Source organism: Lissotriton helveticus, chromosome 2_1 (genome assembly GCF_964261635.1).
Source record: "Lissotriton helveticus chromosome 2_1, aLisHel1.1, whole genome shotgun sequence".
NCBI lineage: Eukaryota > Metazoa > Chordata > Amphibia > Caudata > Salamandridae > Lissotriton > Lissotriton helveticus.
The window spans coordinates 13,469,638-13,495,202 of record NC_136059.1 but is presented as its reverse complement, the minus strand read 5'-3'; the positions used below and the strand labels follow the sequence as shown (position 1 = coordinate 13,495,202).

Genomic DNA, 25,565 nt, shown 5'->3' with positions numbered 1-25,565 from the left:
GAGCAGTCAGCATAAGAACTCAAACATTAGAGAAACATCTCACAAGGGACGACCTTACATAAATGTACATGTGCAGTCAGCATAAGAACTCAAACACCAGAGAAACATCTCACAAGGGACGACCTTACACGAATGTACATGAGCAGCCAGCGTAAGAACTCAAACACCAGAGAAACATCTCACAAGGGACGACCTTACATGAATGTACATGTGCAGTCAGCATAAGAACACAAACACCAGAGAAACATCTCACAAGGGACGGCCTTACACGAATGTCCATAAGAAGTCAGCGTAAGAACTCAAACACCAGAGAAACATCTCACAAGGGACGATCTTACACAAATGTACATGAGCAGGCAGCGTAAGAACTCATGCACCAGAGAAACATCTCACAAGGGATGACCTTACACGAATGTACATGTGTACATTTGTACATTATGTGAAGCTTCTGCCAACTTCAAAGTCACAACTGTGTGTAAATACTGGACCTCAGACACCAACTCTTTAGTCATCTTCTGGATGTATGGAAACACTGCTATGAAGAATAATGGTTGATCTGCAGAAAGGACCACCATTCTGTTGGACTGCTACTCTGAAGGAACTGTTGTCCTTTTGTCCTGACCTGCTACCCTCTTTCCTGGGGAGGAATAACTGGACGTAGAAACTCATCTTGAAACCAGGACACCAGAGTGAGTGCAACAGCTAGTTTACTGGCCTCCTGTTGTGAGCTTGAGGGACATAAGTGTTCCCCAACATCCTGCACCTGCCCCTGGACCCAACTGCAGACAGTTCCTTAGCCCCAAGTGTTGCTCCTTAGTTCCGGGATCCTTGGTGTGTTTACTGGAAGCTGAATTCAAGCCTTTGGGCTATCTTCACGCCTGTGAACAGGCCCGTTAGCACTGTGACCTCACCGCTCACACTGCGATTCAGTGCTAATTGCCTCAGATCAAGTGTTCACACTCCAGCATCAACCCCCGCAGTGACTTCCAATGCCAAGCTCGCACAATACCCGCCAGGTGAAGCGTTGCACGAATCCTTTGCACATTGCCTCTCAGTTAGGCCTGACTGCTCTGTGCCAAGCTACCAGGGGTGAGCACATGATAATATAGGGTTGGCTTGTGCCTCACCCTGACAAGGATTGTGGTTGCTGCTTGACCAAGGCTTACACCCCAGTCAACCATGAACTCAGTTCCTCACAAGGCCCATCATAATCTTGATGGAGTACATTGGATGGCTGAGTTATGGGTGTTTAAAGATGAAGGGAATCCGCCTTCTGAGTGACTGTTTGATAACAAATCACTGAATGTTATGGATGTGCCCGGTCCCTATGTTCGCTCCTTGGTGGCAGTTCCTCCTGTTCATGTCAAATGAGCAGGTTTGGTTGTTCAAGCTACTCCCATTTGGGCGATATTCCATCCCGGGTGTTTATCAAAGCTGATGTGACTGGCAATGGGGTTTGTTAGACCTGGCATTATTCGCTTGAGTCTCCCTTCGATTTTGTCTGATTGCCTCCTCTGTTTTTGATATGTTTTGCTGGTTAGATGCTCTGGGCACTGTGCCACTGCTATTCAGCGCCACAGTGCAAATGCTCCCTATGTTAAATTGATATATTCATTAGTGACTCCATGATTGGGTGATTTGATTTACTAATCAGACCCTAGTACAGTGCACCATGTGTGCCCAGGGCTTGTAAAGCAAATGCTGCTGGTGGGCTTGCAGCACTGGTTGTCCACCCAGAGAAGCAGCTTGTAATATGTGTCTCATGCCTGCCATTGCAGAGCCTATGTGCAGTCTAGTACTGCCATGTTGACCTGGTAAGTGCACCCACTTGCCAGTCCCTAAACCTTCACTTTTCTTCATATCAGACACCCCTATGGTAGGCCCAAGGGCACTGTGCATTGCAAGTATAAGGTAGGACTTGCCTTGGTGTGTGTGGCATGTCCTAATTGTGAATTACAGCCATTTTCGTCTTTCACTATTGCAAGGCCAGAATGGGCAATTAGATTATTACATCTTATAATCCTATCTGACTCACAGAACATGGTAAAAATTCAAGTTTAGTATGCCTGAACTCAGAATGATATAATACATATGTTAGTGAAGTTGGTTTTAACATTCTGTGTTTGAAAATACCACTTTTAGAAAGTAGGTCTTTCTTGTCTAACTAACCAAGCCTGACTCTGCTAGGTTGTGTATTTCTTGTCTGGAGTTTGAATGACAGGGCTGGGGGATTCCAGGAGACAAAACGAGTCAGCCCAGTGGTAAATAGGGAGATCTGCATCTAGATGGGAGGGAATTGTTGCACATGGGACCTGAACAAGGCTGTGCCTTCCCTCCACAATGCTGGTTCCAATCCCTGGAGTGTGGCTGATGTCTCTGCCCTGCACTGTGAAAGAAGAGAAGGAATCATGTCAACAAAGTGTTCCAGGGCTATGCTTTCCCTCCAGAATGCTGGCTCCACCTCATGTGGGTTGTCTGATGTTTGTGCCCTGCACTGTGAAAGGAAAGAAGGAGTCATGTCAACAGAGTGCTCCAGAACTGGTTTGGACTGGGCAAAGGCCCCTCTGCCTTCAGAGAACAAAGAGAAAAGTAATATAAATATTGGGAGCCAGACCCAAGAACTTTAGATCACTTCTGAGAACAAGACAAACCTTTTGCCAAGGAGAAGAACCAAGGAATCTGCAGGACTTTGGACTGCCCCTCTGACAGTATGGTGATTTCTGGGTTGGCCTGCAGTAGTTTCTTAATTGCCAAGGAAAGGAGAAGGAACATTCAGAAAACTTTTATCATCTTACAGAATATTTCTCCAAGGGCTTGAACTTGTGCTTGCCTCCTGCTGAAGTCTCAGGGACAAAAGACTTCAGCACCAGCTCCCCTCTAAATTTCCTTGCTGGGAATTCTATCAGCAGATCCTGCGGGTCCCTGGGAGCTGGAAGCGCGACGCAATGAGAATTAGCGTGTCGCCGCCACAGCTGTAGTCATCAAATCGAAGAGAAGCGTGCCCCCACCGTATCTCCCCAGAAGCCTGTCTTCGTTGCAGCTGTCTGCTGTTGCATCACCGGAGTAGCCTGATGCCATCGAGAGGGTTGCTGTCGCATCACTGGAGAAGCGTGTCACAGGGCCTGTCGCAGTTCCAAAGTACAGAGTCATCACAAGGCTGCCAGGGCATGTAGGCATCATCTCCGTATTGTTGCATCAAGGGCGCCATCGTATCGCATTACACCTTTAATTGTCGCAACACATCGAGGCGCCATCTTGTGCATCACAACTAGGCTGCAGACCGAGAATCTACGCATCATCTCCGCTTCGGTAAAGATCACAACGCACTCTGCGCAAGCATTGAGGCACGACGCATCATCTCTCCCGAAGCTCGGAACCGAAGGATCTCCAACACTGCGAGCCTTTTGTTTATGTTGTGTACAGCATCCAGGTACTTTTGTGAGAACTGTGTCACATTTATCACCAACTTGAACTAATCAACTTCTACCATCTTTAAGTCAATTATAAGTACAGTATTGTGGATTTTTGTGGTTTGTGGTCTTGTGTTAAGTCTATATAAAGAATACTTATTTTTATAAACCGTGTTTGGTGTCCATCTGTAGTGTTTTCACTGTATTACTGTGTATATTCACAAATGCTTAACACACTGCCTCTGAGAAAAGCCTGTCTGCTCTTGCCAAGCTACCAAGTGGGTGAGCAGGGGTTATCTAGGAGCGTAATTCCCTTATCCTGACTTGACTTATAAGCAAGGGTCCCTATTTGGACAAAGATGTATACCATTGCCAACTAGAGGCCCCCCGTTCTAACAGGGTCGATAAAACTTTCAGGGTCAACCTCTTTTTCAAGGCACAATACAGCGAGGGCTTCTTGTCCCAAGTGCAGTCGGTGCCTGAACTCTTGGAGGACCTCAGTTTTCTAATAAATCAAGAAAAAGTCACATTTGGTACCCTCTTAGGCTTTGCAATAGGTTTGGAGACTAAAGTGTCAAAACAAGAAGCTGGGAACCATGAAAGCAGAGCACAGACACGTCCTGAAAATGTTCACGGGTTCCTGGGGATGACTGACAAGAGTGGTGTGCCTACTGGTCTCGTCGAGACAAGCCATCCTCCCGAGGCCTCGTCACTATCAGGCCCTTCAGAGCTTAAAGGCCCAACACTCGTAAAAGGGTCTACTTCACTTGCAAGCACGTTTTTCACCCGAGGAGGCCGGAACAGAACTGATGTGGGGGACTGACTATGTGAGTACTTAAATTCTGTGCAGGGTAGCAGTTACTGTCATCAGTGCAACGTAGGTTAGCAGTTCAGGCCATCAGCGCAGACGATCAGTGCAGGTTAGCAGTTCAGGCCATCAGTTCCGACCATCAGTTCAGGCCATCAGTGCAGGTTAGTACTTAAGGCTATCAGTGCATGTTATCACTGCAGGCTAGCAGTGAAGGCACTCAGTGTATACTTTCAGTGCAGGTTAGCTGTGCAGGCCAACAGTGCAGAGTAGCAGTGGAGGTCACCAGTACCGGCCTTAGTGTAGGTTAGCAGTGAAGCTATTCAGTGCAGTCTATCAGTGCAGGTTAGCTGTGTAGGCCATCAGTGAAGAAAATCAGTGTAGGTTATAAGTGCAGAGTATCAATTGAGATTAGCAGTAAAGGCAATCAGTGCAGGCTGCCAGTGCAGTGTAGGAAAGTAAGTTTCTGTTGCAGTAACCCCACACTTTTGCCTGGCTACTGATGCACTTTTCCTTGGTGTGCCCTGGGTCCCTGCATTCAGGTGCCCAGGGCCTGTATTATTTCCCCAAAATAAACCCAATTGGCATCTCTGGCACATGTCAGCCCCTGGTAAATGGTACCATAGGGACCCAGGTCACCGTGACCAAAGAAGGCCTCTAAGGGTTTTTTATTTATGTATTTATTTATTTCATGCGATTTTATGTGGCGCGAACATTACCCAGTTGCGTTACATAAGGACTTTGGATTACATGAGTTACATAAGAGATAAACAGAAAAAAATTGCAAATGTACAAGGTGTAAAGTCACACAAGGAAGAGATAAAAACAGGAAAAATAATTGCAAATGTACAAGGTGTAAAGTCACACAAGGAAGAGAAAAATAGGAAAATATATTGCAAATGTACAAGGTGTAAAGTCACACAAGGAAGAGATAAAAACGGGAAAAAAATTGTACATATACAAGTTGAAAGTCACTCAAGGAAGAGAAACAAACAGATAAACTCTAAAATCACGTAGGAATGGTAGTAAGTGTAAAAGTGTACTGCATATACTAGTGGTTAGAATTCTATATATACAAATAAACTCACAGAGGAATACATTTTAACAGCAATTAGGCTTGGACAATTATATAATACATATTTACATATAACTTTAAGGCTGTCCAGGAAAAAGAGAAAAACGATCAAGGGTCATCAGACAAAAAGGTGGGTCCAGGTCGTGGGTATAGACAGAGACCATCTCAAAAAACAAAACAAGGCGGGAAGCACAAAAGTCACGAAAGTCAAGAATCAGGAGAAGAACACAGAGAGCAGGATTCCATGGAGTAGAGTCAGAGGGGGGGACGCAGCATAGGACAGGATTCCCTGGCGAGGAACTGGCTGTTGAGATGGTCCGGAGTTATCGAGAGGCATTATGTCCTCCGCAGGCGCCATTTTAGAATCAGGCAGCGCTGATTTCACAGTTCAGGCTCGGTTGGTATAAAACATTGTTGTCCTGCATGTCTCGTTCGTTTCTGTGCCCGCGCTGCTGCGGGAGGCGGAATGTGCTGCAGTGTTGACGTCCCCGGATGGGCACCTCGTCGTCGCGCGGGGGTCGGCCCTTGTTGTGCCACGCTTAGAGGTCCTGACCCTGACACTCACCCACTGCCTTTTAAGGATGCGTGTCTTGGTGCAGAACAAAGTGAAGAGTCGACATGGCACACCTCTCTGTGTGCGATGCCCACAAACCACTGCCCTGTCATACATCAGTCACCCTTTAGCTGGGTGCTCTTGGCAAGTGGTGAGGGTACAGGGGTATGAGCTCTGTACCCCTACAGTGCCCAAGTCCATCCCTGGGCACTGTAAATGCAGTGCTGCCATTAAGAGTATAAGGTGCTGGGAGTTTGTCATTACGAACTCCACAACACCGTAATGGCTCAACTGAAGACTGGGAAGTTTGGTATAAAACTTCTCAGCACATTAAACCCACACTGATGCCAGTTTGGGATTTAATGTAAAATGCACAACAGAGGGCATCTTAGAGATACCCCCTGAAATAGTGACCTGATTCACTGACCTGATTGAGTGGCTGCTTAGGCTGCCACCTCCAGACATGTTTCTGGACCCCTGGGTCGAGAGCCTGCTGCTCTCAGGGGCCTAAAACAATGCACATCCCGGGACGAGGTGCCAAGGCTTCCCGAAGGAGAAGCTTCAAAGGCATGCCACCTTTGTGAGCCTCTCCAGACCATTTTCTGCTTTCAGCAACTGGTCCCCACTGGTTCTACCCCCCCACGTTGGGCTGGGGAACCGCAGGAAAAACAAGTGAAGAAGGGAGGTGTGCCACCTCTGCAACTCCACCCCTCAGGTGGGGAGATGAGGTGAAGCACAACCTCGAGTCCCCGCCATATTGAAGATGGAGGACCCGGCCAACCAGGGACAGGCTCCTGCCCCCCTTCCACAGGAGATTGGCAGAGTAGGGGGTTTACCCACCCCAGGAAAGGACCCATTGGTCCCTCCCCTTTTCCTACCTTTAACACCCCTACATCTAGTATTTAGGGGACAGCCTGAACCTTGCTTCCTCAGATTAGAAACGACAAGAAAAAAAAATAAGAAGAAGGACTGAAGAGACGTGCAGAACTCACAAGAGGACGACGCCCACTGACTTGGCCGCAACCCTACAGGCCTGTCTCCCCTCAAACCTGCTTTTGCAAAATCCCGGCGTGTCCTGCTGCCAGCAACCTCACAAAACCCGGAGGACCAGCCTGCCTTCCCTTCAAGGACTCTATCTCCCGAGAACACCAGGCGTGTTTAAAATGCAGCTTCTGGTGCCAGCCAGAGACCGCAAATCCAGCACACTCTGCACCCGCCAACACCAGCCCGAGCTCCAGTGAACCAACACCATGAGGAGGTCTACCCGGCGATCCTGACCCGAGATCCAGCAATCCCTGACCTGCCTCAAGCCTCCAGTTAATGCCTGTAGCCTCAAACCAGAGGACAACCTCTATCGCAACCAGAGCGGGTAATAAAATCCGACTCGAAAAGGCACCACTGCACCCGATGCTTCCCGACCTTCTGTGCCCAAACACACAGTGCCTAACCAACCCATGCATCCCACCTTACCCCTCAAAGTGGTGGTGGCACCCAGAAGGTCTTCGTCCCTGAGCCTGCAGCGTTTCTTCCAACCGGAGGGTCGCCGTAGAAAACCACAGGGCACCCAACATTGAAACAGCACACTGAACTCGGCCGCTCCAGTGCCGCTGAGGGTGTACTTTTTGTGCCTACTTGTTTCCCCCTTTGCCCTGACCTAAAATCTAGGAGCATTGCTCCCACAGCTGTGTGGCCTGCTAGCCAGCACCCACCAACCAGAGGCCCCCTTTCCTCAATAGGATAGCATTGGGCCTCAACACTGCACCCGGTGTCACTAGTGCCGCTGAGGGTGCAATCTCAGTGCATCACTGACCCTGGGCGACCCCTGAGTGTAACCCCAGAACCTTAACTCCCACAGCCGTTTACTTACTTGCAAACAGATACGCTGTTTTTCTTCAGTAGAATAACATTGACAATTTGCTTTCGAAAAAACGAGTGTGTGGAGTTTTGAAAACTTGAAATATTCCTTAAATATCGTAACAATAACCAAACCGTATTTTCTCAAATGTTTTCAGGAAATGTCCCAGTGCCGAATCTAGGCATCAAAGCACTGAGCTAGAAAAAGTATTGTAAAAGTTACTTACCTGCAATTTATTGTAGAAGCCTATTCATTTCAATGTACTGCTCCAAAAAGTTTCTAAGTGTGAAGTTTTAAAATTTGAAAATATTCTTTAAAAATTGCACGAATAACAAAAACCCATTTACTCACCTGTTTTCAGGAAATGTCCCAATGCTGAATCTAGGCATCCAGCACTGAGTTAGAAAAGGTAATGTAAAAGTAATGTACCTGTAATCTACTGAAAAAGTCAATTCATTTCAATGTACTGCATTTGCTAAGTAATGCATACTACTGCTCCCCTGTAAATCAAACAAAGTACAATTCCTATTGCCTTTTTTTAATGTTCTATATTCAGCAACTTATTACTGAAAAGTATTCAATGCTTATCTGTAGCAGGCTTGCATGGTTCTAAAAATAAACAAAAGTATATTTGTATAAAACAACAATTGGCCTAGAGTTCAGTTCTTGAGTGTGTGAATTTATTTGCTGACTGAGTGTGTACATCAAATGCTTATCACTGTCCTCTAATACTGCCTTACTGCTCGACCAAGCTACCACTTTAGAGAGTAAGGTTCTATCTAACTTTAGCCTCTGCTAAACATCTGGGGACTGGGGACTCTATACCCACTGTATCTCACTTTGGTGCAGTATATATAGAGCCAGTTTCTTACATCAGGTTGGTGATGCTGGCCATCAGTGCATACTATCAGTGCAGACCATCAGTGAAGGACATCAGTGCAGACTATCAGTGAATGCAATCAGTGCAGACTATCAGTGCAGGTTACCAGTGAAGGCCATCAGTGCAGGTTAGCAGTGAAGGTCGTCACCGCACACAATCAGTAGCGTTTATCAGTGAAGGACATTAGTGTAGGCTATCAGTGCAGTTTAGTAGTTATCATTCCAGGTTAGCAGTGAAGGCCACCAATGCAGACAATCAGTGCAGGTTAGCAGTGCAGGCCGTCAGTGCAGGTTAGCAGTGCAGGTTAGCAGTAAATGCAATCAGTGCAGGTTAGCAGTGCAGGTTAGCAGTAAAGGCAATCAGTGCAGGTTAGCAGTGCAGGTTAGCAGTAAATGCAATCAGTGCAGGTTAGCAGTGCAGGTTAGCAGTAAAGGCAATCAGTGCAGGTTAGCAGTGAAGGCCGTCAGTGCAGGTTAGCAGTGAAGGCCGTCAGTGCAGGTTAGCAGTGAAGGCCGTCAGTGCAGGTTAGCAGTGAAGGCTGTCAGTGCAGGTTAGCAGTGAAGGCCGTCAGTGCAGGTTAGCAGTGAAGGCTGTCAGTGCAGGTTAGCAGTGAAGGCAATCAGTGCAGGTTAGCAGTGCCAGTTAGCAGTAAAGGCAATCAGTGCAGGTTAGCAGTGAAGGCCGTCAGTGCAGGTTAGCAGTGACGGCCGTCAGTGCAGGTTAGCAGTGAAGGCTGTCAGTGCAGGTTAGCAGTGAAGGCTGTCAGTGCAGGTTAGCAGTGAAGGCCGTCAGTGCAGGTTAGCAGTGAAGGCCGTCAGTGCAGGTTAGCAGTGAAGGCCGTCAGTGCAGGTTAGCAGTGAAGGCTGTCAGTGCAGGTTAGCAGTGAAGGCCGTCAGTGCAGGTTAGCAGTGAAGGCTGTCAGTGCAGGTTAGCAGTGAAGGCAATTAGTGCAGGTTAGCAGTGAAGGCCGTCAGTGCAGGTTAGCAGTGAAGGCCGTCAGTGCAGGTTAGCAGTGAAGGCAATTAGTGCAGGTTAGCAGTGCAGGTTAGCAGTGAAGGCCGTCAGTGCAGGTTAGCAGTGAAGGCCATCAGTGCAGGTTAGCAGTGAAGGCTGTCAGTGCAGGTTAGCAGTGAAGGCCGTCAGTGCAGGTTAGCAGTGAAGGCTGTCAGTGCAGGTTAGCAGTGAAGGCCGTCAGTGCAGGTTAGCAGTGAAGGCAATTAGTGCAGGTTAGCAGTGAAGGCCGTCAGTGCAGGTTAGCAGTGAAGGCCGTCAGTGCAGGTTAGCAGTGAAGGCAATTAGTGCAGGTTAGCAGTGAAGGCCGTCAGTGCAGGTTAGCAGTGAAGGCCGTCAGTGCAGGTTAGCAGTGAAGGCCATCAGTGCAGGTTAGCAGTGAAGGCCATCAGTGGAGGTTTGTAGTGAAGGCCATCAGTGCAGGTTAGCAGTGAAGGCTATCAGTGCAGGTTAGCAGCGAAGGCCATCAGTGCAGGTTAGCAGTGAAGGCTGTCAGTGCAGGTTAGCAGTGAAGGCCGTCAGTGCAGGTTAGCAGTGAAGGCAATTAGTGCAGGTTAGCAGTGAAGGCCGTCAGTGCAGGTTAGCAGTGAAGGCCGTCAGTGCAGGTTAGCAGTGAAGGCAATTAGTGCAGGTTAGCAGTGCAGGTTAGCAGTGAAGGCCGTCAGTGCAGGTTAGCAGTGAAGGCCATCAGTGCAGGTTAGCAGTGAAGGCTGTCAGTGCAGGTTAGCAGTGAAGGCCGTCAGTGCAGGTTAGCAGTGAAGGCTGTCAGTGCAGGTTAGCAGTGAAGGCCGTCAGTGCAGGTTAGCAGTGAAGGCAATTAGTGCAGGTTAGCAGTGAAGGCCGTCAGTGCAGGTTAGCAGTGAAGGCCGTCAGTGCAGGTTAGCAGTGAAGGCAATTAGTGCAGGTTAGCAGTGAAGGCCGTCAGTGCAGGTTAGCAGTGAAGGCCGTCAGTGCAGGTTAGCAGTGAAGGCCATCAGTGCAGGTTAGCAGTGAAGGCCATCAGTGGAGGTTTGTAGTGAAGGCCATCAGTGCAGGTTAGCAGTGAAGGCTATCAGTGCAGGTTAGCAGCGAAGGCCATCAGTGCAGGTTAGCAGTGAAGGCCGTCAGTGCAGGTTAGCAGTGAAGGCCATCAGTGCAGGTTAGCAGTGAAGGCCGTCAGTGCAGGTTAGCAGTGAAGGTCATTAGGTCAGACTATCAGTGCAGGCTATCAGTGATTCCTGGCGACTGCCTATCTTCTTTCCATCCGACATGCATTCGTTGGTCAGTGCTGCCACTGATGCTGGAGTGTGCATTTAGCAATTGTACAATATTTAAATATTAATCAGCAGATATATCTATGAGTTGTTCTGTTAGTAATCATCAATAGCCATCTTACCCTTCAGCTTTCTCCTTTACTTTCTGCAGCTGCAGGGTGATGACGCCGGCTGTGGAGTCTTTGCCTGGGTAGACCTCCGTGGAGATCTTCTTCTGATTCTCGTCCACCATGATGACCTTGATGCCTTTCCCCTTCAGCAGGTCACTCTTGGTGAGGACGTTCAGGTCCAGCTCGGTCGCCGGGCAGCTTGCATCCTGCATTTTCTTCACATAAATATTTAATTCTTTCTGCTGAACTTCTGTTAATGTATTTTTTGCTCCCTCAACTGATGTCTTTTTCTTACTGCCTTTGTGTTCTTGTTCAATGAAGAATCGCTCAGTCTTTTTCCTTCCAAGAATTTTTTCGACAGTTTTACCTGCTTGCTTATTCACTGCTGCAAGCAAAGGTCTACGCACAAACCCGTTTAGGCGGCTTGAAAGCAAATCAACAAAGTTATCATTGATCTTTTGGGATATCATATCCAACAGTTGATCTTTCATTTTCTCTACAGCTGGGAAGTTGCGGCGTTTATCATCCTCATAGTCGGCATCAGATTCTAGCTCATCGCATTCTTGGACTATGAAAGGAATGACTCGATTTTCAATCATGTCTTGAGTTGGGGCAGAACTTACCATCCGCACAAACTCCACAGTTTTTTTTCCGACTTCAACACTCAGTTGGAATCCTTTCTGGATGACTCCTTTCACTTTGGCCTCGTCCATGATTTCCAGAATCCCATCTTTCATGGAGTCAAGATAAGAAAAGAATGTTTCCATGGTGCTGTAATCCTCAGAGATGTCATCGACAGCAGACTGGCAAATATCTTCCATTGCGCTATTCATCATCTGTTCATGGGTGTCTCGAATCTGAAAAGACGATGGTTTTTCTGTTTTTAGGGCACTCTCCGGCACCCCATTGACAACTGTAAACTTTATAACTGTTTGTTTCAAAGCTTGATTCTGCTTGATGGAGTTTGCTATCATGCCTTTAAAGGCTTTATCAAAGATTTCCTTGAACACCCCTTCGAGGGCTGCATCCATGCCATAATCTAATGCTAGCATACCTCCTTGTTTGGCCATTTCTTTACCAGTGTACTTGACTGCCTGCACAAAGTTGTTCTTCATGGCAGAACTTGAGGCGAGTGTTTTGATGGATTTGGAAAGAGTATTTTTGGAAATGGCAGAGGTGGCTGATGTAACAGATGTTTTAACGGAAGAAACTAGCCCTTTTCCTGAACGAATGATGTCATCAGCAAGAGATGCAAATGTTTTTGTTCCATTGAGAAGACCTTTTGTCACTTTCACGACCGCCTGTGCTGACTTTTTAATGAGGCTAAATCCTGCAGTTATGAGTGATAGCCCAATACTAATGGCCTTGGATATGGCCCATTCTGCCCAGTCAAAGGTGCCTTTTATCATCCCTTCGATCCCTGATATCATGTCCGACACACCCTCAGAAATCAGACCCATTCCGAACTGACTAGCCGTCCCACAGGTGAGAACACACACAAGGACCCCAGCGAGGACCTGCAAAGCTCCAATTATGAAGCAAATCAGAGCATCAATGCAGAATTCTGGTTTACACTCAACTTCAAACACAAAGGACAGGCCATAATCATACAGCACATTCAGTTCATCGGTTGTTATAGGACTGTGATCAGTTGCCAATGAGAAGACAACCTGGTCCTTGGTGACAGCGTTGCTTTTATTCTCAGTTAGCTTTGCAATGGATTTATCGATGTAGTCGATCCAGGACTTGAATAGACTCTTGCGCGTCTGCATTTGTTTAGTAAAGTTGGGATCGTCTCTGTTGTGAGGTTCAAACTTGGCTAAGCAGGACATCTGGCAGGAAACGGTGGTGTTTGACACCTCAGATACATAGATTTCAATCATCTGCTTAGATCCTTCCAAGAGATCCAATGCTTTCTGCATGTAGCCTGCCTGTCCCAGATTGATTGTAATGTAGGCCTGATTGTAGAGGGACACAGCACGGTACACCCGATCAGTCTTCTCTGCTTTCTGCCAGAATGATAGCGCCCCATAATCCGATGCTTTGTTCTGAGTGTGGAGGTACATGCGATCCAGAGCCTGTTTGATGAAGTCGTAGAAGTTATCGGATTCTCCTCGCAGGAGGCTGTCTGCTCTCTTCTGAATCACTTGGTCAAGGTCTCTTTTGAGCTTGTTGATGTCCTTATGTTCATCTATGTCCTTGTCACGTAGTGTGAGCCAAAGAGCCCAGCTCTCCTTTAACGCATTGAGAGCCGGGCGGTAGTCTAGCTTTGTCTGAGAGTAATCAAAGGAGCCACTGTCATTCGATGAATCTGAAGATTTGTAGATATCACGTTGTTCTGCCTTACTGTACTTCCCCTGAAACACATTGAGATGTTCACAAAACTTCTGAAAGAGTTCTTCTCGCATCTGTACTTCAAAGAGCTCCTCAGTCTCCATCTCGGCGATGTGTGTTTTCTGGTATTCTGCTCTGAGTTGTCTCATCACCTCGATGGGTTGGTCCTGATAGGATGGTGACAGGTCATCATAGTTTATTATCATTTGGACCATGCCAGGGTTTCCTTTGCGAGAGGTTCTGCCAAATATCTGCTTTTCTACCCTCATGTTTGTAGGAAAGTGTGTGAGAATCACAAAGAGTCCTCCACATTTATTCACATCTTTAGTGATTTTAACATCTGTGCCTCTTCCACCGAGGTTTGTGGCAATGATAACATCTCCTGCATCAAACATTCTTGTTTCAATATTGTCTTTATAACTTCTGGTGTACATAGTTACCTTATCTGGCTTGGAAACAGCTTTTAATTCTATTAACCCTTTTTGAAGCTTTTCAGCTGTTTTTACATCTTCACAGACAACTAATGCCGCTTGACCTTTGCCCCACTGGCTTGGACTTGTGCGCTCCTTCACATGTTCACAGATACTTTTGATCCAGGCTTCATGCCCTCCTTTAACCTGGAGAGTTGGTAGCTCAGTCCTCTTGGTATGGCGGTGAGTAGGCATAACATAGCAGGATACTTTGTAGTGTTTTTTAAGAAACTCAACCTCTGCTTCATCCCCTAGGGTCCCAGAGACTCCGAACATGCCTGTACCTTTAGTGTATAGTTGAAGGAAATGGAAATTTGACATGAAGTTGGTGACATTGGACAGTGGAGATATCGCCAGCTGGTGCTTCATCTCCAGGAACTGCTGTAAGCCGTCACCCCAGCGCTTGTTCTTCTCAAGGACACCGGTGGCTTTGAAGTCCACTGGGATGATGGAGTGGTATTCGTGGATGGGCGAGGTGGACTTCATTTGACTCATGTCTGTGGCTGATTCTATCATGTACTCTCGATCCTTCTCCATCACGACTGCCTTCATAGCATTTTCCACAAAGACCTTCATCCTGTTCTGTGTATATTCCTTCAGGTAGGCTGGCAGGAGAATAAAGGTCTCGTCCTTATTCTCTTGTTTATCTGGTGGCTGATAGTTATCTGAGTACCTGATTCTTGATTCCAGTTCAGTGATCGCTCCATCTATCAGAGCCTTCTCGCTCATCACCACACAGGCACAGCCATGTTCCAGGAGAAGAATGCGAATTTTGTCATGATCAGATGTGGATTTATTTTCTGTTGTGGTACTGATTGCAAATTCAGATGCTTTACCATCCTTTAACTCATAATATTCAAAAACAACAGCATCTTCAAGAACCTTCTGAAATATAGACAAGAGATCTCGCTGCTGAGCCGGCCCAAGTTTATCCATGAGTTCTTTGATTGCAGAGTCTTGTGGAGCTTGAGTGATTGGCTGATCAGACTCCACTAGGATGGATTGAAGCTTCTTCACATCCTCTTCAGTAAAGAACCCCAGCTGCAGTCCCGGCAATAGAATGTCAAGGGAGGAGAAATGCTCTGATGTGTTTGTCCCCATGACAGCTGCTGCAGCAGCTTTGTGAAAGTATTGTGTTCCTGTTGCCCAAAGAGTGTCACCAGTTTTGGCCTCCTGGATGCGTTGGCAAGTACATATCTTGGCCCAGATGGCTGCCAGCAGTTGTTCTAAGTGTCGCATTCCTGTTGCTGCATGTGAAAGGTATGTGACTTGGACGCCACTGTCTAAGGTCATATAGTCCACTTCATCCACAATGGATATGTCAAAAGTCCGATCTCCTCTGGTTTTGCATTTTTCAAACTCTTGTTTTAGAATGTCAGCAGCAAAGTTCCCAACAGTGCCGTACACAATATCAGCTGCATACGCCTTTTTAATTGCCTTGTCACTTTCTCGTGAGTCGGTACATTCATATAACCTTGGAGGTGGTACAACACTACAAGACACACCGAACATCTTGTAGAGTTTGATCCATTCCTCTTGATCACGATGGGCAAGCACTGGTGAACTTGTGATAACATCAACCTTCTTCCCTCGGATGGCATGAACAAGCGCAAGCATGGCCACGATGGAAGATTTACCCTCTCCAGTAGAGATCTCCAAAAGACAACCATTGCATGCAGGGTCTTTAGAAATGAGAAGAGTCAACAGAGATGCGAGTTGAGTCATGCGTGGGAAATAGCCCTCAAGCTTCTCTCCTGAATGAGTTACAATCGTCGTGGTGTCCTGAACAGCCACACACAAACCAATCAACATTTGCACCAGTTTCTCAATATCAGGATTTTCAAAGTCCATACATCTGGTCATGGCTATACCTTCTTTCTTCATATTTTCATCCAGATCTATGGTTTCAAATGCTGGAAGCCGAGCTCCAACTTCACTGAGCACTTGGTCCAGGATAGAAAGAACCTTTTCAGGATAGTTGTTTTTCCTTATTTCCGCTAGTATGGTTTTTAAATCCTTGTCCTTCTCATTTTTTACATGTTGCCGCAGAACCAGCACAGGATCCTGCTCCTTCAAAGATGCAATGGTTGTGTTTACATCAATCAGATATGTCTGCACACATTGAAGGATGGCCTCCACCTTCTCTTGTGAAACGCTGCTCTCCTCCACCTTCAGAGTGAATTGAACTGCCTGGATTGGTGTCCAGGTTCCACTGAATAATATGTGTCCAAGAAAGTCTTGGCTGGTGCAGGAAAGCTCAGAAAAGACAGCTCTTGATAGTTTCCCAGCTAAGGTCTTGTTTGTGTTGTACAGTTCCTCTATGATATGAAGACGAAAGCTGGATATGTCTTTTGTCTCGTTTGAGGACTGTGTTATTCCCTCTTCTTTCAGTGTTACCTGGATTGTTGCTTTAAGGAGACTCAACTGCTCAGTGAGTGAAATATTCTCAACATAAAAGGCGTTGTCCAAACCTCTGTGACACCAGATGGGTATGTCCTTCTTCATCAGGAACTGGGCTACAAGGTACTGCTGTAGTGTTCTCATCCGGTCACCGATGTCCTGGGATTCCATACCCTTCTCTTCTTTGATGCTGATGTCAAGCAAGAGCTGTTCAAACTTCTCCTCAACGTTCTTTTCCTGCAATGAAAAGAAATATATTTTATTTACCTCATCAGTTTATAGCATCAACCAGGTCTCTATTTTCACCGAAACAGTAGGACTGCTTGATTGCCTTTTTATCAGCCTTGTAAGTCTAGCATGAGCTCTCTCCTTTCCTAAATATTAAATTGTTTTCTCTTTAAAATATTGATATGGTCTAAAAGTCATCATTCACTTACTATGCGTGTGTGCTGATTTAATTAGTGTGTGATAATTCGGTGTTACTGGAAGGTGTAATGTGCTTGTACCAATGGTGCACTTTGTTATAAAACATATTCAATGATAGCCTGTGGTTTTATACATCCCCCATCCCTCTGAATTTGCCAATCAGGTGACTTTGCGATAAAGTCAAATTGAAACCATCAAGTTCTCCAGTTTTATATCTTACATAGATTCATAAGCTTGAATCTTCCCTGTTGTCATGGTGGGAGTCCCACAGCAAAAGCAGTATAACAGCATTGTGGGTAGATAGGCCTTAGAAAACCCATTAAAACAATATTAATTGTTAACCTATTGAACTTGTTTTAAAGAATCCAAACTTTAGCCAATCAGAGCAGAGATCCAGAGACACTCTTCCTCTGCAGTGCCACCATACCTCTGAGTCTTACTCCACATTGAGTGATAGTTAGAGTGTCTGAGCTTTGAGTTTTTTACCTGTCAGATATTTGGTGACTTTTTGAACCTCCAGCTACTTCTTAGGTACAGTGTGAGAGACTGTTTCTCTAGGTTTGGGAGAATGTCTGAGACCAGAAAAAGGCTTTAAGGCCTTGCCAGTCCTGTGGGAAATTCTGCCGATATTCAGAATATTCACGAAGCAGGTTCTTATGCTGCCTGTACCCTCAATACAGGTCAAAGGAATGTAAGTACTGCCGTACTTTTTCAGCGAAAACTCTCAAAGACTGGGGGCCAGATTACTTCTCTGGCTCCAGAGAAAAGAAGGCAGTTAAATTCTTACTCTGAGAGCGATGAAAGAGGTTGTATGTCCTCTAAAAGGAGCAAAGATTAGGATTCTGCCTCATATGCCAAAGATCCAAAGGGGGCAAAATCCCATTCCAGGAAACTAAGTGCTGATAGGTCGAGTGACAAGGCTAAACCATCTCCCTTTCTCAGAAGATCTTCATCTGCTCCTCTTTCAGTTCATGTGACACCCTCAAAGGAGCCAGCGGCTCAGAAAAAGTGAGCTTCACTAGATCTTCTGATGACAACCACTCTACTAACTGTGTAGTAATTACGCCGTAGACTGATGTTTTCAGTAGAGATGGTTTATTCATTGACTACATGGTTGTGGAGCCCACACAATAGAGGCTCCATCAAGGACAGCTCAACCTCCACTGTCCACTCCTAGTGCACTCCAGCATCAACAGAGGCTCCATCAAGCACAGCTCAACCTCCACTGTCCACTCCTAGTGCACTCCAGCATCAACAGAGGCTCCATCAAGCACAGCTCAACCTCCACTGTCCACTCCTAGTGCACTCCAGCATCAACAGAGGCTCCACCAAGCACAGCTCAACCTCCACTGTCCACTCCTAGTGCACTCCAGCATCAACAGAGGCTCCACCAAGCACAGCTCAACCTCCACCGTCCACTCCTAGTGCACTCCAGCATCAACAGAGGCTCCACCAAGCACAGCTCAACCTCCACTGTCCACTCCTAGTGCACTCCAGCATCAACAGAGGCTCCACCAAGCACAGCTCAACCTCCACTGTCCACTCCTAGTGCACTCCAGCATCAACAGAGGCTCCACCAAGCACAGCTCAACCTTTAACTGTCCACTCCTAGTGCACTCCAGCATCAACAGAGGCTCCACCAAGCACAGCTCAACCTCCACTGTCCACTCCTAGTGCACTCCAGCATCAACAGAGGCTCCACCAAGCACAGCTCAACCTCCACTGTCCACTCCTAGTGCATTCCAGGATCAACAGAGGCTCCATCAAGCACAGCGGGGTTCGTGCAGTGCCTTCAGGGGTTCCTTTCTTATAGGTAGCCTGTGGGGTTCGTGGAGTGCCTTCAGGGGTTCCTTTCTTATAGGCAGCCAGCGGGGTTCGTAGAGTGCCTTCAGGGGTTCCTTTCTTATAGGCAGCCAGCGGGGTTCGTGGAGTGCCTTCAGGGGTTCCTTTCTTATAGGCAGCCAGTGGGGTTTGTGGAGTGCCTTCAGGGGTTCCTTTCTTATAGGTAGCCAGTGGGGTTCGTGGAGTGCCTATAAGGGGTTCCTTTCTTATAGGCAGCCAGCCGGGCTTGTGGAGTGCCTTCAGGGGTTCCTTTCTTATAGGTAGCCAGTGGGGTTCGTGGAGTGCCTATAAGGGGTTCCTTTCTTATAGGCAGCCAGCGGGGTTTGTGGAGTGCCTTCAGGGGTTCCTTTCTTATAGGCAGCCAGTGGGGTTTGTGGAGTGCCTTCAGGGGTTCCTTTCTTATAGGCAGCCAGCGGGGTTCGTGGAGGGCCTTCAGGGGTTCCTTTCTTATAGGCACCCAGCGGGGTTTGTTGACTGCCTTCAGGGGTTCCTTTCTTATAGACAGCCAGCGGGGTTCGTAGAGTGCCTTCAGGGGTTCCTTTCTTATAGGCAGCCAGCGGGGTTTGTGGAGTGCCTTCAGGGGTTCCTTTCTTATAGGCAGCCAGCGGGGTTCGTGGAGCGCCTTCAGGGGTTCCTTTCTTATAGGCAGCCAACGGCGATTCTGTGGAGTGCCTTCAGGGGTTCCTTTCTTATAGGTAGCCAGTGGGGTTTGTTGACTGCCTTCAGGGGTTCCTTTCTTATAGGCAGCCAGTGGGGTTCATGGAGTGCCTTCAGGGGTTCCTTTCTTATAGGCAGCCAGCGGGGTTCGTAGAGTGCCTTCAGGGGTTCCTTTCTTATAGGCAGCCAGCAGTGTTCGTAGAGTGCCTTCAGGGGTTCCTTTCTTATAGGCAGCCAGCGGGGTTCGTGGAGCGCCTTCAGGGGTTCCTTTCTTATAGGCAGCCAGCGGGGTTCGTGGAGTGCCTTCAGGGGTTCCTTTCTTATAGGCAGCCAGCGGGGTTCGTAGAGTGCCTTCAGGGGTTCCTTTCTTATAGGCAGCCAGCGGGGTTCGTGGAGTGCCTTCAGGGGTTCCTTTCTTATAGGCAGCCAGCGGGGTTCGTGGAGTGCCTTCAGGGGTTCCTTTCTTATAGGCAGCCAGCGGGGTACGTAGAGTGCCTTCAGGGGTTCCTTTCTTATAGGCAGCCAGCGGGGTTCGTGGAGCGCCTTCAGGGGTTCCTTTCTTATAGGCAGCCAGCGGGGTTCGTGGAGCGCCTTCAGGGGTTCCTTTCTTATAGGCAGCCAGCAGGGTTCGTGGAGCGCCTTCAGGGGTTCCTTTCTTATAGGCAGCCAGTGGGGTTTGTTGACTGCCTTCAGGGGTTCCTTTCTTATAGGCACCCAGCGGGGTTTGTGGAGTGCCTTCAGGGGTTCCTTTCTTATAGGTAGCCAGTGGGGTTTGTTGACTGCCTTCAGGGGTTCCTTTCTTATAGGCAGCCAGTGGGGTTTGTGGAGTGCCGTCAGGGGTTCCTTTCTTATAGGCACCCAGCGGGGTTTGTGGAGTGCCTTCAGGGGTTCCTTTCTTATAGGCAGCCAGTGGGGTTTGTGGAGTGCCTTCAGGGGTTCCTTTCTTATAGGTAGCCAGTGGGGTTTGTTGACTGCCTTCAGGGGTTCCTTTCTTACAGGCAGCCACTGGGGTTTGTGGAGTGCCTTCAGGGGTTCCTTTCTTACAGGCAGCCAGCGGGGTTTGTGGAGTGCCTTCAAGGGGTTCCTTTCTCATAGGCAGCCAGTGGGGTTTGTGGAGTGCCTTCAGGGGTTCCTTTCTCATAGGCAGCCAGTGGGGTTTGTGGAGTGCCTTCAGGGGTTCCTTTCTTATAGGCAGCCAGCGGGGTTCGTGGAGTGCCTTCAGGGGTTCCTTTCTTATAGGCAGCCAGCGGGGTTCGTGGAGTGCCTTCAGGGGTTCCTTTCTTATAGGCAGCCAGTGGGGTTCGTGGAGTGCCTTCAGGGGTTCCTTTCTTATAGGCAGCCAGCGGGGTTCGTAGAGTGCCTTCAGGGGTTCCTTTCTTATAGACAGCCAGCGGGGTTCGTAGAGTGCCTTCAGGGGTTCCTTTCTTATAGGCAGCCAGCGGGGTTCGTGGAGTGCCTTCAGGGGTTCCTTTCTTATAGGCAGCCAGCGGGGTTCGTAGAGTGCCTTCAGGGGTTCCTTTCTTATAGGCAGCCAGCGGGGTTCGTGGAGCGCCTTCAGGGGTTCCTTTCTTATAGGCAGCCAGCGGGGTTCGTGGAGCGCCTTCAGGGGTTCCTTTCTTATAGGCAGCCAGCGGGGTTCGTGGAGCGCCTTCAGGGGTTCCTTTCTTATAGGCAGCCAGTGGGGTTTGTTGACTGCCTTCAGGGGTTCCTTTCTTATAGGCAGCCAGTGGGGTTCGTGGAGCGCCTTCAGGGGTTCCTTTCTTATAGGCACCCAGCGGGGTTTGTGGAGTGCCTTCAGGGGTTCCTTTCTTATAGGTAGCCAGTGGGGTTTGTTGACTGCCTTCAGGGGTTCCTTTCTTATAGGCAGCCAGCGGGGTTCGTGGAGTGCCTTCAGGGGTTCCTTTCTTATAGGCAGCCAGCGGGGTTCGTGGAGTGCCTTCAGGGGTTCCTTTCTTATAGGCAGCCAGTGGGGTTCGTGGAGTGCCTTCAGGGGTTCCTTTCTTATAGGCAGCCAGTGGGGTTCGTGGAGTGCCTTCAGGGGTTCCTTTCTTATAGGCAGCCAGCGGGGTTCGTAGAGTGCCTTCAGGGGTTCCTTTCTTATAGGCAGCCAGCGGGGTTCGTAGAGTGCCTTCAGGGGTTCCTTTCTTATAGGCAGCCAGCGGGGTTCGTAGAGTGCCTTCAGGGGTTCCTTTCTTATAGGCAGCCAGTGGGGTTCGTAGAGTGCCTTCAGGGGTTCCTTTCTTATAGGCAGCCAGCGGGGTTCGTAGAGTGCCTTCAGGGGTTCCTTTCTTATAGGCAGCCAGCGGGGTTTGTGGAGTGCCTTCAGGGGTTCCTTTCTTATAGGTAGCCAGTGGGGTTTGTTGACTGCCTTCAGGGGTTCCTTTCTTATAGGCAGCCAGCGGGGTTCGTAGAGTGCCTTCAGGGGTTCCTTTCTTATAAGCAGCCAGCGGGGTTCGTGGAGTGCCATAGAGGCTGAGTGGTGTTTGGAAAGACTGAAAATCAAGGGTGCCTCTGTATTCTGTAAGATCAGGAGTTTTTCCAATAATGTTTGCGGCATGTTCACATATATTGTCCATTGCAATAATCTAATTTTGGTAAAATCAGTGCAGTGGACTTTTGAAGAAAGGAGGGGATTTAAGGAAGAATGCTCCTAATGACCTTTAAAAGATAGGTGTGGGAATCCTGGATTTGTTGCAAGCTCCCCCCTGAGGTGCTTCGATTTGCGGACTTTCCTCGGCTTCGGAGAGGCAGTGACTGTTTGCGAAGAGGGCCCAGATCCGCCTGGGGGAATATGATTTCAAGCCATTCTTCCACCTTGTCAGGGGTTTCAAAGGATTGTGTATCACTTTCAGCTTAGCTGGGAACAGCAGTGCATATTTGAGATTCAGTGCCCTGAGTTTCCTCTTCGCATCTTGGTAATGGGAACATTTGCGTTGGACCAGAGCGGTGTAGTCTGGGTACACGGATATCCACTGGTTCTCATAGTGTATTTGGGACAGTTCTCTAGCCTTTTGCAACAGGATGTCTCGATCTCTAGAATTCAGAACTTTGACAATCAAGGGCGGGGGGTGAGCTCCTGCCGCTGGTCTGCCTGTCAGCATTATGAGCTCCCTTTCTACGCAGAAAAGTTCCGAGAGGCCCTCCAGGGCCACGTGGTCCCTGAACCACTGTTCCATGAATCTAGCAGCGTCCGTTCCCTCGCATCGCTCCAGTAGACCTTGTTGCGCCGGGCACGTCCCTCTGGATCGCCCTCTCTTGCGCTCCTGTAACCTGTTTTTGGAGTTGTGCAATCTGTGCACCGTGTTCCTTGTGTTGTGGCACCAGCTCCGACAGAGTGAGTTTGTTATCTTTGACAACCGCAGCTAGCTTGGCATGGTCGGCTTTCAGGAGGGTGAACCCCGTTGTCACAGTTTCAAGTTGTTGCTCAATGGCCTGTCGTGAGTCGCGCACCTCCTTTAGGACAAGGTCGACACTGTTAGGCGTCTGCATGGCAGGCGTAGTGTCATCAATCTGCTGAGTAGCAGCAGCACCAGCATGCGTCCCCTTGGCCCTGGGATGGCCCATTGTAGTATGTTCATGAAGCGTTAACTGCAGGCCCCAAGGAAGCAGCTGATTGACGCTGCCGGGGATGGCATGGTCGCCCTCAACTGTTATGGGCATTCTCTTCACCGGCCAGGGGGTCCTCCATCCAGTGGTCGAATGTAGGCCCACCACATTCTCACAACAGCCAACAGTGCTCAGTTCCATCGGTGTCGCCCTCCTGGCAGCACCCAGGTGGAGGGGTCCAAATAGGACGTTGCAGCATTGACACGGATGGCCCCTCACAGGCTCACTCCTAGGACGTGAGAACCCCTTGAAACCTTGAGGCTAGGCTCACCCAGAGCCGTCTCCACACCTAGTCCTGCAGAGGGGTTCCAGCAGTATACACCATGTCGTGGGGGGGGGGCAGGTAATGCGTGTGGCCGAGGAGTTCGCAGTGGGTCATAGTAGGTTGAGTGAGATGTCTCAGGCCTCAAGTAGGTTGTCCCCCTCCCACAGGGATAGCTCAGCAGGCCCTGGTCCTCACACATCAATCCCCCTGAGATTGGCCTGGCATATGGCAGCTCCCCCACAGCAGCAGTGTCCAATGATGCACCCAGTGTCCAGAATGGAATTGTGTAGGGGGGCTGGACCAGCGCGCAAACACCATCGGCGAACACAGTCAACAACAGTCATCCAGCGGCAGCAGTATAGTGGGTGTACTGCCGACAACAATCCCCTGGGCGCTCCCCTATTCGGTTAGGGGATGGCAGTGGAAGCGCCAGAGACAGGCCTCGTTTGCTCCCGCAGTTCCCAGGTTGCACGTGCACACAGTGTTGCCAGTTTGGAGGGGATTCGGAGGAGCGGTTATAGCCCCCAAACAGCGTCGCTCTTACTTGGTACTGCAGGGTCAGAGGAGTACAGCAGCAGCTGCAGGCAGGGTGCCGCTACACACGCACTGGCTCCGACTCCCAGGTCTGGTCGCAGGAGATGGCGCGGAAAAACAGCACAGGACCTCAGATGCCCCCAGTTCAGCCGGGGGGTCAGCAGGGAGGCAGGTAGGCCACAGGGTAGGGTCACTTTTACAAAGTGCCTCAGAAGCCCGCGGGCCAGGCCCGCTCTCCGTATCGCCCACTCCTCCCCTTCATCCTCCCCTCCTTGGTCACGGGGGCGCCACAGCGGCAGCGGGAGCTTAGAGTGTCACACCAGCACCAGTCCCGGCTTCCGACTCCTCCACTCATCCTCAGTCGAGCCCCAACAGCAAGGCCCTCCTCGGTATTTGGGAGAGGCCGGCAGCTCACAGCAGCGATTTACCGGGTGAGTGCCCACCCGATCCGCAAGTGCTCACTCGGCAGAAGGTTTGGTGGCAGTTAGGAGCCAAAACTGCTAGGATTAGGCAGGTCCTGGCACGGAGCTCACTTACTGTGCGGCTGCAATACTCAGCAGTTAGCCACGCCTCCTTACCTTTATTTAATGAACATTTTTATTACTGTTGTGTTGTGTGAGGCGGGAATAGTAAATATTATATATTATTACTATAAGAATGTGTCTATTGTTATATATTTGTAGTCGGAATTTTATATGTATTAATTGTAATACATTTTATTTATTTTAATATTTAATGCATTATTTTATATTGCTTTCATTTATATCATAATGTTTTTGTTTTTCAATATTTATGAATATTATTTTTTTTTGTTTGTTTTTTGTTTGTAATATATTTTCCTTACATTGTAAAAAAATACATAATGTTTAATTTTTTAATTTAACAGGAGAGGAGGAAACAGGGAAGGATTCTACGCCAACTAGAAACCTGCTATATCCTTGACCTAGATTACAAACAACCAGGCAGTTTGAATATTACGGAAGATCTATACACCTGTCTCTGAATCACATCCATACCCATAGCAAGGCCTAAGAATCCAAAAAAATATAAAGAAAATTTGGAAGCACTGGACCCATTAATGAAGAGGGTTTATTCATATTGCACTAGCACTTGAGATGTTTACTATATGGACTTTTGAATACAAGAAGTCAAATGTTATTTCCTAATTAAAAGGTCAAATTATTAGATATGGGCAATCAATAACATCAAACGACAATTTTTTAGGCATTTCAAAACGACTAACTGATGAACATATGTACATGTTTTATATAAGATATTGGGACATATATTAACGTTCACTCATGATTTTATATGTTCATGGATGAATTAACAAAACCTGAATTGAAAATCTACTGTATTTATACAAGGACTTAATAATGGTTTGTATGTATTCAAACATGAATTTATGATGTTCAATCGTTACCAATTAACAGGTGATAAAATGTCATAACACATTCAACTAAAAATCTATTTTTGACCTCATTGACTATAACTATGTGCACTTATCACTTTAAGAAACGGGTTGAAAAGGCAAAATGAAGCTGTGGAGCATGTCATGTGATCAAGGCCTGTCAGGGCGCCACCGCGTAATGGCTGACATTTAATAAAAGAAACTTTCAAGCACTCAGTTTGTGGTCCGTGCTCCGGTCTCTGTAAAAAGGATTGCAGGCTGTGGTTGATGATATCTCAAATGACAAGACTGATGACATCACTGATGGCATCATCCAGTGAATGTTGTTTGGTTCGATATTTAAATAAGTATTATATATATAACAATGAGCCTTGACGAATGAGTGATGTATAAGTGTCTCAATGATGGATTTAGTAGCACTGTGATCGACTGTCTAAGTGAGTAATTTAAAGTGTCTCACTAAATATATGGGATAGTGATTCAATTGTGTGGATCTCTGTTTTACTTTATCTGTTGTTGTGTAAACTACTACATAAGTTGATTTCTAGGTGTGTGAAAGTTTATATTAGTATTAATTAGTTAAGTAAGTATTTGTATGGGATAGTGAATGTGTGTGTGTGGTTGAGTGGGAGGTGTGTGACTGTCCAAAGATGTGTAAATAGCTG

General features: G+C 47.8%; 1 protein-coding gene across 1 annotated transcript in view; it reads right to left on the bottom strand.

The window, feature by feature from the left end:
- LOC144819167 (uncharacterized) overlaps positions 1–22,831 on the bottom strand; it is an 85,920-nt gene extending 63,089 nt beyond the window's left edge. The window contains exons 1-2 of the mRNA XM_078677139.1: positions 22,355–22,831; positions 10,968–16,396 (exon numbers count right to left, since the gene is read on the bottom strand). Of these exons, the coding sequence (XP_078533265.1) occupies positions 10,968–16,396; positions 22,355–22,831 (5,906 nt within the window). The remainder of the gene's footprint in view (positions 1–10,967; positions 16,397–22,354) is intronic.
- Between the last annotated feature and the right edge of the window lie 2,734 nt (positions 22,832–25,565).